General features: G+C 37.7%; 2 protein-coding genes across 2 annotated transcripts in view; one reads left to right on the top strand and one right to left on the bottom strand.

The window, feature by feature from the left end:
- Positions 1 to 15,660, bottom strand: part of KCNIP1 (potassium voltage-gated channel interacting protein 1) — a 223,315-nt gene that overhangs the window by 197,129 nt on the left and 10,526 nt on the right. The gene's annotated exons all lie outside the window — the stretch shown is intronic.
- On the top strand, positions 4,350 to 14,652 carry KCNMB1 (potassium calcium-activated channel subfamily M regulatory beta subunit 1). The gene is made up of 4 exons (XM_079319432.1): positions 4,350 to 4,507; positions 10,095 to 10,260; positions 11,662 to 11,857; positions 13,328 to 14,652. The coding sequence occupies exons 2-4, from the start codon at positions 10,124 to 10,126 to the stop codon at positions 13,595 to 13,597; spliced, it is 603 nt and encodes a 200-aa protein (XP_079175558.1). The 5' UTR covers positions 4,350 to 4,507; positions 10,095 to 10,123; the 3' UTR covers positions 13,598 to 14,652.

The raw sequence follows: 15,660 nt of genomic DNA, 5'->3' as shown, positions 1-15,660 counted from the left end.
CTGAGAAACAGTAAGTAAGACACAGGGAGATTGGAAATTTGGCTTAAAGCACCTTTTAGCAATGTTTGGAACAAACACTTCAGTTAGAAAAGACACCTGAATAAGAAGGAAAAGCTTGACTTCGCCTTTTTTCTTCATTCCACCCACTCCTTAAACTGACATTTCCTCTGTACTATTTCCTTGAGTCATTAGTTTTACAAACCACACTTTCTCTTGAGCTGTAAACTATCAACTTCAAAATCGAGTACTCATTACCTTCAGGAATTAAAACAAGGAGAAACCACAAGCCCAAAATCTGTTCTTGTTTTGCTCTCTAAAGGTGCAGATTCTAAGTGATGATTGCAAGGCTGCCCACATGGACAAAGCCACAAAGCACGTCCACAGCAGGGATTCCATGCAGAAGTGTCTGCAGGATTTCCCCCTCTTTCCAAGGGCACACAAAATTCTGCACACATTTTTAAGACATGAATGATACCCTTGACTGATCTATGTACAGATTATATCACCACTGCAAGTAAACCATTTGCTTAAGTTTTCCTTAGCAGACAGTCCTTGCTAGATGCAGATGAAACATGGACACTCCATGCCAGACAGGACTCTGAAATCCACAATTAATTCCAATTCCCTTAATGCCTGGGAAGCACAAAGAAAAAATTAAATACAGCTACTTTCCAGTTTTCAAAGAACATCTGGGCATTTCTTCTGCTCTGATTACCAAGCTGTCTCCATGCTCAGAAGGAGTCTTTTTACACCAGCCACTGCAAGAAATATCAAGAAGAACAAAGGAGCTGGCAGTATCTTACTCTTGCACCGTTAAGGCTTTCCAAGGATGTGTAGGCAGGTGAATGTGTTATTTGGTGCCAGGAAAAAAGACACAGTAACAAAAATTCTCATTGCTGTTATTTCTGTTTTATTCATAGATATGATCTAATTGCAAGGATCAGATAAAAAACAGCCACCAGGACAAGTTCCCCTAGAAGTTCTACATCCTGCCCAGTGACTTTGAGTGCTGGGTCCACAGCTGACACTTAACAAGAATGGATAAACAAATATATTTGTCTAGACATAAACAAACAAAAAAAGCTCTTAGTCCTATGCCATACCACTTTCTGATAGAGTAGTTAAGACCTAATTTGAACTCGAATTAGATAAAACTTTAGATCAAGAGAAAAAATTCTAAATGAAGGCAAATGTTTGTTTTACAAACAGGAGAGAACAACTTTGTGCACAGGGTAGCATCTGCCACTGCTCTCAAAACAGCAGCCAGCTGAATTGATTGTGGGATCTGCATCCTTGCTACAGCCCCAAGGAATGACAAAGAGATGTGACAAACACAGCCAATGACCTGTGGCTGGGGAAGCGGTGGGAACTATAATGTTCCTCCGGAAAACTTGCCACTGCAAAATTGCCTGAACTGCAGACACACAGAATCACTTTACAGCTGTGTCCCTTCCAGTCTCACTCATACAGGCCTCCTCCAGGTAGAGTGCCTTGACTGTTCGAAGATGGAGACTGTCAGTACCATATTTTGATCACAATCCTTTTTTTACAGGCTTTAACTAAACTTTAAAGAAAGCAATAGTGAAGAAAAGCCAGAAGTCTTGTGTAAACTGAAAGAACAGAGCAAAGCTAACTGATCCCTCACTATCTCTGTTCTCAGTTAATGAAAGTCTTATCACCAAAGGAATCCTGGAACAGAATTTCTGCAGGAAGCAGGTTATAAGAATCAATATTAAGACTCGATTGTTTTCAGCTCCTGCCTTCCTTGATTTCCAGGCCAGCAGGATCCAACCTGCCAGACTTCACAAGTTTTGCCAGTCTGAATAAAAAACAAATGTAACATTCGGAAAAGCATAAAACACAAAGACAGTGCTAGGGTTTGCAGAACTATTTCAATATGGCATCTGCCTCTCTTTGCAAAATGTTTGACATTAAGACTGCAGCTGAATAAAATTTCAATTTATTACTCTCTGCAAAGCCTCACATGAAGTTATTTTAAAAGAAGGCAACTATTAATTAGTTCTAATGAGGATACAATTTGCGATCAGCAGATTTATTGTCTTGAAAACAGCAGAAACAATTGAGCTGAACAACAAAATGAGCTGCAATTAGAAGCTGAATGTCCACTGGCCCTAGAGCAATATGTGTAGCTGACAGCTAATGACAAATTAATCTACATTTCCCACATTAAATTTTGATCTTAATGTAGAGCATGGAAGAGAGATGGCATGCATTCTACTAGACTTGAACTTCTCAACTGGAAAGTGATAGGGAAAAAATGCACAGATCTACTTTTATTCCTTGACAACTCTTTATTAAGGGTCAAAACACATCTAGGAACTACTTGCTCTTTACATTAGAGTCAAAAAGGAGTTCAGAGTTTGCAAATTCACGTGGCTTCTATTTGACTACAGACATTATAATCTGACTCAGATTTCCAGCAAGACCTCCCTGTTGCACAGGAAGATTAATGTGGAACCTGCAAACACTGAATAAGTTTAATTCATGTGACGTTACAGGAACAAATTGTTCTGTAGCATATGGGGTGAAACCAGACTCCCCTGAAGGTTCAGCATCCCAGCAAAGTCAAATGGATTCCTTGGGATGGTTAAGCACTCTCTAAAGGAACACATCCCAGCCATGCTTGGCCAGGAGGAGCAGAAGGTGCTGGAACCCACTCTGCAGTACAGATGGTGCCCAAAGAACAACAGCAAGTACTCACTGCAGAGCAGTATAGCAAGTAAACACCAGAAACTCTTGTTCCCTGCCCCTGCTGAAATGTTTATAGTCTCCTCATACCTTTATTTACAAAGTAAAAGCTACAATGCTTACATTTACACAATGTCTCTTTCAGAGCCACATATCTTCTCTCACATGATTTTTCTTCTATCATCACTCTACTAGGAAAACAAATCCACAGAAATAGATATTAATTTCCTTTAATTTGTCAGATAGCTACTTACAGTTCTGGAGGCTGCTAATTTGAAGTGCAGCTACTTCACTAATTTACGGATATGGCAAGATTTTCCATGTTGAAGCATTGCTCGTTTTTAAAAGAATTATGGGAAATTATCACTCAAATGAAATCTATTTTGGCCATTGGGGTTAAAGTGTACAAGAAAAGGAGACACAAGACAAACCTTCAATTTGAGGATTCATAAATATCATTCAGCACAGCTTACTTTGTATTCTAGTTTGAATCCTGAATCACAGAACCCAAAAATCACTTACAATGAGTTCCTCATTAAAAGCCTGACTATTCATTAAGTCAGCAGAGACTGCCTCTATGAAATATCCTCTCTTGATTACTAAACATCAAAAATTATAAAAACTCCACCCAACCAGATCCTATTCTATCTAGAAATAGCTTTTGTTCATTAGGCTCTTTCTCCCAAACTTCAAATATTAATTTTAAAATTTCTCTACACCACTTCTCAAGTATTATAAAATTACTGTGGTCATAAATCTTTCCAATCTTGATGATAGTAGCCTCTTACTTAGCTGTAAATGTCTACCAGACAGTTATCAAAACCCAGGTTAGCTTTGTGTGCTCTCCTCTGGACCTGTAATAATACAAAAGGGTCCCACTGAAGGAGATTCATCTGTTACTTTAGACATCATGAACATTCTGAGCCTGTCAACTTCAAATCTTTTACCAAAAGCCAGTTTAGAAGAACAGCTTAAACTGAAACAGCTAATTACTTAAAGCAGGGAGGGAGGGGCAAATATCCTACCCTTGTTTACAGATCTTTTCTAATGGTTCTACTGGATTAACTCATTTAAACTCCTTTACACTTCCAATTATAGAGTTTCCCTCAAAAAAAAAAAAAAAAAAAAAAAAAAAAAGAAAAAAACCCCTCTTTTTCAAAGCTCTGTGCTAGCAGTTATCTGTTTACATGTCCCAGAGGCAGGCTTGGCTTTTTGGCTACAGGAACATGCTAGACATTAATGCACCTATGGCATGATGGACGCTCTTATCTATAAGGCTCTGGTGTACAGTCAGAATTTTAGCACCTGTTGCATCCAAACTCACTGAAAACAATGGCAATTAAGCACACAGCTGGGTAATGGCTCAGGTTATTAAGAATCAATACCACTGGCCATCAATACAGATTAATTCCTTACCCAAAAGATTTTTTGGATTTCTAAACTAAAAGAGTTGTAGAAACAGAGTAGGCCCATAGTTTAAAACAATCCACCAGAATGTGTCGTAAAGGGGCTCTAGTGTATGAGAAAATTCAGTCTTAGTATTGTAGCTTCCTGGTTTCCAGCAATTAATTTCCAAAAGGACAGTGCTCTTTCATACCTTACCATTTATGGTTACAAAAGGCTTTGTAACACGGGAACTGAGTTTGGAGTTCAGCCACAGCAAAGCAAACCCAGAGAAGTACAGAAAGGACAAAAAACAGTGAGAAAAATCTCTTACAGCTCTGAGCTCCACTACTCTCCTCAGTCTGTCATGTAACAGACTTTTTCCATCAGAGAAAGCAGCATTTCAACAAAAACTGTGAGTATATTTCTAAACAACTGTTTTTCCTTGGGAACTTGTGAAGTTTTGTGGTTTTAAAAGTACAGTATTTTGGGAAGCAAAAGGCTTCCTACTCTCTATCTGCAGCACAATGGAGGACAGCACAGGTAACTTTTCTGTAGTATGCAGACTGAGTTCTCTCTTTTGTAACTGGATGAAATCTAGTAATTCTTCACAAATGTAGCAACGGTAACAACAATATTTTCACAAATTAAGAGCCCATAGCTCATAAAAGACCATAGTTCTTTTTCATTTTAATGGTAAATTTGCTCTTAGAAGTCTCATGGCTTTGGGTGTTCAGAATTACTCTAGAGGTTGTGCTTACCTACCCCTAAGTTAGAGAGGAAACTGGCACATGAACTCTTACAGGCTTCCCAAAAATCTGCTCTTAAACTGATTCCTTCTGTGCAGCCCTCTACAGCACTGAATCAAAGGAGAAAGTACTCCAGAAAGATTTCAGAGCAGTTGAACTGAGCATCCTCTTTCTTCTCCCCATTTTTTGATTTTTTTAAGAACCACAATGTTTAAAAGCCAATAGAATTAGTCTTAAACAACACTCATTTGGTGTTTGACAATTAAAAAAAGCTAACTTCTTTAGTGGCACACCCAGTAAACAGTTCAGCAATAAAGCAAAATTATACAACGTATTTCATAGAATAAACAGTTCTATCATATCATACAGTCAAAATATTGCTGTTTCAGGTTTCTAAGACAACTATATGAGAAATTTTCCTGTGCACTTTTCCATCGAGGCTCAGTATCACATCATTCTGTAACATACTGTATTTGTGGTCCCAGACACACAAAAAGCTTATTAAGTAATGAAAAAAAACTGGTTCCCGGGGCATAGAATTTCCCCAGTACCAGCAAGAAATGCCTGTAACTGCTAGAGGATGAAATGGAGGGTGTGGAAAGGGAAAGAAAGAGCTAGCACAAATGCAGTTTTGATTATAGTCTGTTCTAAGTGGTGGGGCAGCAGAGGAGAAAACTATGGTCATAGGATTGAAACAGAAATGAACAGTCTAAACAGTGTTGAAGTACAGAGGAAACACAGATAAGCAAGTGTGAATGATCCAACTAGCTCTACCTAGAGAGAGTGTCATGTATGTAAATATGAGCTCTGTTCCAGTAACATAACCAGTACAGTGCTCATATTTGTAAATCTAAAGCTTTTGTCTAATGATTCTCACAAAAAGCATTTGGCAATAAACTGTCACCAAGTACTGTGCTTCTCTTACAAATCCAGCAAAGCTGGCAATTTTTGTTTTGTCTGTACAAGGTGTTCTGAGAATAAAACAAGGTGGCTTAAGTTGGCATTTGACAGGACAAAACAAATGGCTGTTTTGCATGTAGAAGCAGTGGAGCCAAAGAGTGCAGGCCTGCTTAAAAAGTTCTCATCACTTTAGAGATGTGGATGATTTGCATCATGCTTCTTGGTATGATGCTGTATTAAAACACAATATTCATCTGAAAGCAATACATCAGTGTTCACTGGAGATTCACCATATAGCATGAGATAAATCAGATCAAAGAAAAACGAAATCAAAAAAACACACCACCACCTCACTGTAATATTTATTCCCAACCTAAATTCAAGAGAGGGATTTAGCCACCTTTCTTCTGCAAGTGAGATAAATTCATCAGTGCTATTCATACCTTAACTCAAATCAAGAGCAGTCTGGGCTCAGACAGAGGTCCCATCTGAACTCACAGAGGTCACACCACTGGAAACTCCTCAAAAGATGGTGGAGTAGGAGGCAGTGGAGACTTCCTGTCAAGTATCAAATATCTCTCTGATTAAAACAGGGGACTATTTGAAACCTGAGCTGATGGCATCCCTAAGATTATCACTAGCAGCTATGAATGCAATTATTAAACATCAAAATTGCACAGCTAATGTATTGTATAATTTAACTGAACTGAAGACGATTAGAGAAAGGGAACATTATCAAAACATTTGCAGTTTATACATTCTTAATAAGTATGGAACCACTGCATAAAATCTGCAGTACAAAAATACATTTACATATTCTCTTGAAGGCTGGACTAAGCCTTGTTTTGTACACTTCAACATCTTCCAATTCGGTTTTACTCATTCCTGAGTCAATCAAGTTTTCTGCAGTGCTAAATTTTAGAAGATTTAATGGTTTTGTCAGAGGGAACAGTAATTCAGCTATTTCAACACTCCCTCTAATATACATAGAGCAAAAAGACAGAAGATTATTTTAATCTCAAAAAATTAACCTTTGAAACAATGAAGAAATTCCACATAAATATGTTTCTCTGTATCTATGCAACTTTGCTTTGTCTCGAGAGCCAGAAAATTAAGGATTTTCAGCAGTAGTACATATGAATGTTTATGTAAGAAAGAAAGAAAAAGAAAAACACATGGGTTTCCTTCAAAGTCCTCTGTTTCCTCTTAAATTCTTCTGCACATGTATGAAATAGTGTCATAGATTTTTCTGGTTTTCTACATTTGAAAGCAGAAAAATGCACCAGAAAACATGTATTTCAGTTTTAGGGACCACATTTACAGCTAATTTGCTACAGCAACACAACAATGATGCAAGTGCCCCTGTTGTACATTGTCTGAAGACCTAACTGGTTATTTTTTCTGTCTATAGAGGCACTCAGGGTAATATTTTTAGATGAACCTTTCTTGTTAACATTCTCTGCATAATTTACAAGTCCTTATTCCCTTCGGGGTGGAGCAGTTCTCTGCTTGCAAAGGCAAACAGCATCACTTAGCAGCCCTTGCAGAGAGCCAGGGTCAGGAAGTCAGTTTGGTGTCAGGATGGGGAACAACACTGCATTTAACCTCTGGGCCACTTGAGAAAAATTACCAATTTACAAGTTCGTTTTGTGTCTTAAAGAGATGGTCTACTAGCTTTAGATTATTAGGAAGATGAGTTTGGTGGTACATCCGCTGCATGTGTGGCTGACATTCAAGCAGACTTTTGGGGCAATTAGATTTCTTATTAATTATTTGGTTAATAGTTCCATAGTTCTTGTTTTCCATGTAAAAAGGGGGTTGATTAACCCACTGTTTCTCAGTGCAAATGGGACAGCTCCGTGTTCATCAAAATTCAACATGTAAACAGCTCTAGAACACTAGATGTTTTCTGCAAGTCACAGTGGCAGTACCAGTCTTTATTTTTTTCAATTTCTCACAGAAAATTAATAATTGCTACTGTATATAAGAATTTCTTCCTAACAACACAGGTTTTCACTCGTCTATCATTTTCTCCCCACTGTGCTATAAGGACCTGCTACTCCAGCACCATTTGGTCTCAGGGCCTGTGCTCCAGGGCTGACAATGCTCTTATATTCCGCTTTCCCCTCTGATCAAAATGCACAATAGGTAAAGGAGAGCCAGTTTAATAACAATTGGTATTTAGGTACTGTGTTGCACAGTGTTCCAATTTTCTAAATACTTTGGAATTCTTTAGATTTTTTAAGCATTATTTCCCATTTTCCAAACTAAAATAAATGATGGAAGGCTCCAAGGAATACTTACTGACACTTACAGTGCAATTTTTCCTTGCTGCATGTGCCTCTTCACATGAGTAAGTGTGCAGGTGCAGCATAAGCATGCTGGAAGCATTTGATAGCACATATTCTATCTATAACCCCACTGATCAAGCAAAACAAAGTACAGCCTCACTTAAGGGTGTTAGCTCACATTTCGTGTTAAACTCAAATGGCAGTAAACAGGGAAACTCAATCTGTGGTAATTTTCAAACTGGGATGCTTCTTACAATGCCAGTGAATTATATGTGGTCATCAGAAAAACAATTACTCTCAAAGTGCTCTATGCAAAATTCAGAGTGGATGTGGATGTTTCATATAAAGTGGACTTAAATATGAAAGTGGACAAAGTTTTCTAAAAATAACTCATTTAGTTTCTAGGGACACCTAAAGAAAGCCTTCCAATTTGATGATATCACATACTACTAACTTCAAAATATACACCTAAAATCTGCAACTAACCACAAGCATTGCTGCTAAATGATCAAAGCTGTTTTACTATCCACATATCTACGTTTTTATTGTTAACAGAACTGACACTCGGATATTTTAGCAGTCTAAAAATAGCAGGATGTTTATTTTCAAGTATCTTTTTCCTTTAATCAGTAAACAGCCAAAGTGAGGCACTTTTACCAGTGAAAACCAGAAGCAGCAGGAAAGGAAAGAATATCCAGAATATATCTCCATTCATTCCTTGAAGAGCTAATGCTCATAGCTTTGAGACATATCTCATCTTTCACCAAATTTAGCATAGTCCCTTACCTGCAGTCATACCACAGCTCTGCCAGCCTGTAGCAGCTGGAGACCATCTACTCACAGATAACCTGAACAGCCTATTTGCCAACTTTGGTTTGTGCTTGTCTTACACTGTATATAAATTTAAGTCTGAACACAGGCAGATTTAGGCAGGAACTATGCCATCCTGAAGGCCAGACAATAAGGATAAACACTAAAAAGTTGCACACACCTGAAACTAAAATCCTGAAAATGCACTGTCTAAAGCTATGCACTACTCACTGCCTTGTGCAGAACAGAAAGAAAAACTGATTTAGCATGAATGTAACATTTCCTTCTTCTCCTTCTGCTTGGCTTTCTGCTCTTATCTCCAAAAAGCCCACACAAACATTGCCAGTCTGGTCATTTCCATGAAAATGGCTTTTGCCATGTTTTCATGAAAAAACAAAACCCCACAAACCTGCAATCACAGGTGTCAGTGCAGCAGACACTGGTGGTGGGTTGAACTTGTAGTGAAAGTTCTGAACTATTTCTATAAAAACCTCTATGTTTCTCATAATATTTTAATGGCCTGTGGACTCATGGCAATAATTTTCAGATTCTCTTCAACAAAACATTATGGATCATTTATAGTGGATCATTTAAAATGCTCTTTTTCAAGGAAGTGGAGGCGCTAATGCCAGTCAGCTCTGAGCTCAGCTTCAGACAGCTCTGTCCAAGACTTAGTTCCCCAGAGTTACTCCAACACTCCTCAGACAGCAGGTTTGGAGCACCTCTGAATGGACAAGGCCAAGCAAACATGCAGAAGTCAGAAATACCAAATACAAAATTTTTAATTATTTCAATTATTTTAATATAAGACAATCACATTTCAAACTACTCCAGAAGAAAAGGCATAATGTAAAAAACATTTCTACTCTGGGAAGGTTTTCCTTTTACTCAGCCTTTACCTATATACAGCAAAGCAACTCTAACTTCAGAGAGACAGCAACATAGAAGAGACTGAATTAAGGCTGAAGATAATTGGACTGTTAACAGAATTCTCTCCAGAAGTTATCACGTTTTCCTATCTAACCTCCTGGCTTACACACACGTGCACTTCTTAAGGTACCACACAATCAATTAAAAAAGAAGAGTCTAATGATTACAAAAAACACAGCAAGTTTGGTTGGGTTTTTTTAGTTCTAGTTTTTGTAAAAATCGGGCTGTTACTCCATCGATTATATTTCAGAAACATGTTACATAACTACAATAACTGTCATGTTTTCCCTTTCTTTTCTGTATTATATTTTACACCAAAAAGAGGTTGTTCAAGTTTCACAAGTCTTGATCATGCTGGGAAAGAAGCTGGTGACTGCACAAAAGCGAGGGGAGACGAGAGCCCTCTGCCTGGGATTGGGAATGGTTGCATGCTCCATGATGATGTACTTTTTTATTGGGATCACCATTGTGCCATTTTACACTAAGAGGTAATAAGATCCATTTGTTTATTAAACAGAGCTATTCTTCCTGTTAGCATTACATACAATAATTAAAACAGTGGTAAAATACATGTAAGTACATTGTACAATAAACTAAGTGCTCTAAAAGAGCTCATAAGACAGAAGAGAAAAAAGTGCGCCAAGAATTCATCAGGCACAAGAGAGCACAAAAAAGAGGAAATTATTCTCCTCAGAGCTAAGCAGACTAAATCGAAATATTTACTGTAGAATCAAAAATCCTACCATGCTTATCAAAGCTTGACAATGAAAAGCCAAGTCTTGCATAAATAAAAACAGCTCAACAAAGCTCTTTCATGGGCAGAAGAGTGTCATGTTTAATAAAACTTGAGCAACACAACTCATGGTAAAATTATTCACTCAAGAATTTGTATCTTACTTCCAAATTAACCATCATAAGAAACTAGCACCTTCAACAACCCAGTGTGCCATACCAAGTATTACAGAACATAATGAATGCTGAAGGAGTTACTAATGTCCACCATTTTATCTAATTTTGCGAGTTCTGCCAACACACACAAAATCAATTTGCAAAATATCAAAGTAACAAGGCAAAGAGTGCAGCTTGTTTGTTCATATTTCAAGATTATGACAGAGAAAGTAAGAACATCCACCTCATTCTTCTTGCTAGAACATCTTTAATCTTAAAACTATTTGAAATGCATTCTCTTTAAAACAGAATAATTAATGTATTTATTTTCCTGCCTCCAGATTACATTACAAAAGATGGATACATATATCAAAAGTAGTTTCATAAGAACTGGAGTGAGGCTTCTTCTTCACTTTCTTTGTCACCAAAGTGTATTACTGTGAGCAAAATTTAACATGTTATCAATAAAAGAAGCATAACTCTTAAGAAAAACAGACAAACAACTGAAGAAATTAACTTTTTCCAGACAAAATTCTGCTACTTATTTATGCAAGAGGCCCATGCAATAAAGAAAAAGAAAAATGGGGGGAACATGAATAAAGTTCTGAGTTCTGAGGCTTATTGAATGAAATCAGTCAAAATATTTCTAAGATGTGAAGCATTCCAGGTATTTATAACCAAACTTTAAAATTCATAGCAATTTTTCTTTCTTGAATAACATGAAGCCCATCACAGATAGAGAGTTCAGAATCTAAATGAAAACCACAGAATGCATAAAAACTACAGCATAAACAACAAAAATGCTTTCCTGATCTTACTCACTATGGCAGCCCTTCTCCAGGTGCAGCCATAGATTTAGGGTGGGCATGGTTCATCAAAGCAGAATGGAGCAGCTATGAACTCCAACCAAGCCACTACACACAGATGTATTTTCACATGCAACTCGCAACAGATGCTTCTGATAAGCTTCAAAGAAATACCTTTTGTTTTTGTTTTCATAGTGTTTGGACAACAGAAACTCTGTGCAAGGTACTCAAAGCCAACATCAAGGACAAAGTTTTCTGCCCAAACTGTGAAGGCTCAGAGGATGAGGAAATCTTTCCTTATCCCTGTCTACAGGTGTGGGTTAATCTGACGGCCTCAGGACAGGAGGTTATGCTCTACCAGACTGAAGATACACTGGAAAAAAATCCCAAGGTACTTGCAACACAGATTGCATACTCATTCTCTACTATTATCTAACACTGCTGAGGAGAGGGGCTGATCAAGTGGCACAGTAACAGCTGGAATTACTCCTCTTTTACATGTCAATGTCTGGGCTTAAGATCAAGGCAATTTTAAAACATTCCAGAAATTACAGTTTTGTATTTTATTTTAAACATTACACTAAATATTAAATTAATACTTTCTAAGGAATTACACCAACACAAATATACAACACTTAAGAACATTTTAAAATATATGTCTTCTAATTGATCCATTGTAATAAATGGTTTATAAGCTGTGGCTTACTCAGTTCCTTGTTGAATTAGCCCATGAGAGACATCAAGTTTAAAACTATCCAAAGAAAGAGCACGAACCCCAATTTTACTTGATTTTCAGGTGTATATTATGAAGCAGGGAATAAAGGAGAAAATGGCAACATGATGCTCACTTTAGACAGAAAGAAGAAACAAATCAGTGAAAATTCTTCAGATCTTGGATGCCCAAGACTGAAGTACTTTCAGAATCCAGAACAAACACACTCAGATTCCAAGTGCAAAGCATTTATATAGGTTAAAGCTTCCCACAATGCAAACCTTATAGCATAGAACACTTCAGCTGAAGAGATTTTTTTCTAGCTAATGCCTATCTTTATAATGACTGTCTCAGGGCAAGCTACATGCAATGAAGGAGCAAACAGAAATTACCAACCATAGATGGAAACAAGAGTCTCATTCACTGCAAAAGGAGACAACTTCTTGAGGTCCTACCTAATTGCATTAATGCAAGTAAAATTTTCAGGTCAGGAACCATCCCTGCTTTTGCCTTGGCCAGGTTCCAGTTAAGTATATTTAAGCATTATTATATAATAAAGTAATACTGCAGGAAAAAAAATGTTTATGAACAACAACAAAAGAATTACCACTTCAAAGTCTATTTCCACTGAAACAGACTAAAAAACTCTGGATTATTCCCACAGGTCAATATACTTACAAGGACAAGTAGGAAGCGTCCAGCATGCTCGGTATATTTTTCTACTATTTACAACCAGAGGTGTGCAGTGAAACAACTTCTTTCTCTTGCACACTGACAAGCCAGTGTGAATATCTGCACAATGAACACTCTCCTGTTGTGGCAGTGCCTAGAAGCTCTCTCAGGAACTGGAGCTTGGCATTATGATAATAAAGTGACAGTGTCAAAGACTGCAGGGGTTTTTGAGCTTGTATGTTATTGGTTTCCAACAACATAACTCCAATCTGTAAATCTGCAGACTGGGGGCATAGACAGGCTGATGGAAACAGGGAAGTGTGGAAGGGCAAACAGACAATGAAACCAAGACAATCTCCAGGGATGCCAAGCCACAGAAGATTTTGTCAGTACTAGCATGAGTTTTTCACTCAATCTGATTTAACTAAAAACTTTGGACTATTTGTTATAATGAATCACCTTGATTTCTCTTTTCAGTGCTCATATGTCCCAGACAAGTTGGAGAACTCTAAAGAAGTTAAAGCACGAATAGAAACAATTGCAAGCAATTTCAAAAAATACCAGACTTTCCCGTGTTACTATGACCCAGGAGGAACACAGACCAACGTCATTTTAAGTAGACTTTATCCCTCACAAGGCCTCCTCTTTGCTTTCCTCTGGCCTACACTCATGTTTACTGGTGGATGTCTGATTATTGTTCTGGTAAAAATTAGTCAGTATGTTTCTGTTCTTTCTGCTTGGCAGTAAAAAATATGTATCTACCATAGACTGTTACGATTGTTGGAAGATACTAAGATGCATTTGTTCTGCCTGTCTTATTGGTATTTTGTGACTCTTAATATGCCAGGTATCAAATCAAGGGCACACATTCAAAAAAAATTGAATAGCAACCACTACAGATGCCAATCCATTACACAATAACAAAATATAAAACTGATTCCCAGGAATGCCTGAAAACACCTCAAAACCACACAGACTTAGTTACTCTCCGTTGTTCTACTAGGCTTTAGGAGGTACAGCTGCTTTACAAAACTACAATTCACATTTACTACTAAACTCCTCTTCCTCGTTTTGGATAGGGTGCTAATTTTCTGTCAGGTTGAGATCAATTGGTGCCATATCCATATACATCATCACTGGCAGACACACCCTTTTTACACCAATGCCGTAGGCACTCATGGCATACTCGTCTGTTGAGAAAAGTAGCTTTGTTATGGTGCAAAAAGGTCTATTTTTTATCATGGACCTCTCTGCTTTTGGGAAGGGGAAGGGAGAAAGCCCCTCAAAACAAAAATACACATCCACAGACTTTATAAAGCACCAATTGCATATAAAGAAATATGTGCATAAGTACAGGATATGGTAACATTAAATGGTAATGGCCTATTCCAAAAGTATGTTTCCCTATTTAACTTAAATTTTAGCCTTGCCTTATTTGAGACAAGTGTGCTGCTCAAGGAAGGCTGCCTGGCTGCCATTTGCACAGATTATAAAACTGATACAAAAACGAAGTCATGATATAAAGAATGCAGTATCCTGGTCATAGCCAAGAAAGGGTTAATTTCTGCAGTAGCCGGGAGGGGGCTTGGCCAGGACCCAGAGGTTAGTCTGCAGCACCTCTACTCATTTTCCAGGAAGGGGCTGCCTGCCAGCCCGGGTAGCACTGCAGAGAGAACGGTCAAGTATTGCCGGGGTGAGAACTCGGGTGCAAATCGTTTTTTGTACACTCTTTTATTAGTATTGTTGCTGTAACTGTTCGTTGACTTTTCATTGCTGTTTCCAGTAAATTTTTTTTATCTCAACCCATTATCTTTGCTTTTTGTGGCTCCAGTTCTCCTGTCCAGATCATCAAAGTTGGGGAAGAGGAGAGGGGAGTAAGCAAGCAACTCATGGTTTGGAGTGTTTCTGTAGGAACACTAAATGGAGGAATACCATTCTTAAACCACAAGTAAAATACATCTGTGATGCCTTAATAAACAGCAAGCCAAACCACAGTTGTTTACATGCCTAGCACCAAGATATTTCACAAAAGAGATATATTTGTTTCCAGAGCCCAGACTTCTAAGAATGCTCTGACGCATATATAGAGACTTCCTCTGCTTTCTGAAAATTACTGTTTCTCTCAGCCAGATTTCAAATTGGCCTTGGACACAGGTGAAATACTTCTCCTGCATACCGTATTTGACTGTCATCTGGCACAAAACTGGTACAAGCTTCTGTACACATTACACAATTGATGATCTACTAGGAGCTATCATTCACAGGGAAGTTTCAGGGCTTAGGTACAAATTTAAATTAATTACATTACAGTTTAATTATTCTCATTAATGTCGTACAATTCTGTACTGTTTATTGTAAGAAAGGCTGAAATATTATCCCAGTACATTCATTATCCAACATTACTAACAAAACAACATCAGAGTTTGTTTTTCACTGTGATCAACAAATTAAAGGAAGTGGCAGCTAAAATAAAGAGAAAAAAACAAAAAGAAAAAAAAAATTTTAAAAAAGCTAACTCCCAAAAATTAATATAGGAGAGCTATGTCCAAAAGGAGGAAAGTACATCTTCTGTAATGTTCCTGGCAGTTTCTACTCTGGCGTTTTAACATACCACACTCAGGAACCTTTGCCAGAATACACTGCCAGTACCTGTCAAGTAAATGCTCAGCACAAGCTTAGGAACCAATTTATTATGTGAGGTGGCTTTATTCCTCCCAAAATGGCCACTGAGGGTCTCCTCCGCAATTTCCAAAGGAACACATTTCTTTTAAGAATGCCTTATTGACTGTGCCTTATGCACAGGACTTCTA

Source organism: Erithacus rubecula, assembly GCF_903797595.1.
Source record: "Erithacus rubecula genome assembly, chromosome: 16".
Lineage (NCBI taxonomy): Eukaryota > Metazoa > Chordata > Aves > Passeriformes > Muscicapidae > Erithacus > Erithacus rubecula.
The sequence above is the reverse complement of the archived record's forward strand: the minus strand, read 5'-3'. Positions and strand labels throughout refer to the sequence as shown.

Bases quoted from the DNA above. Each gene is read 5' to 3' on its own strand.
- KCNMB1 (XM_079319432.1), top strand. From the start codon at position 10,124: ATGCTGGGAAAGAAGCTGGTGACTGCACAAAAGCGAGGGGAGACGAGA. The intron at 10,261-11,661 runs GTAATAAGATCC...TTGTTTTCATAG, and splicing joins GTGCCATTTTACACTAAGAG to TGTTTGGACAACAGAAACTC. The intron at 11,858-13,327 runs GTACTTGCAACA...TTCTCTTTTCAG, and splicing joins CACTGGAAAAAAATCCCAAG to TGCTCATATGTCCCAGACAA.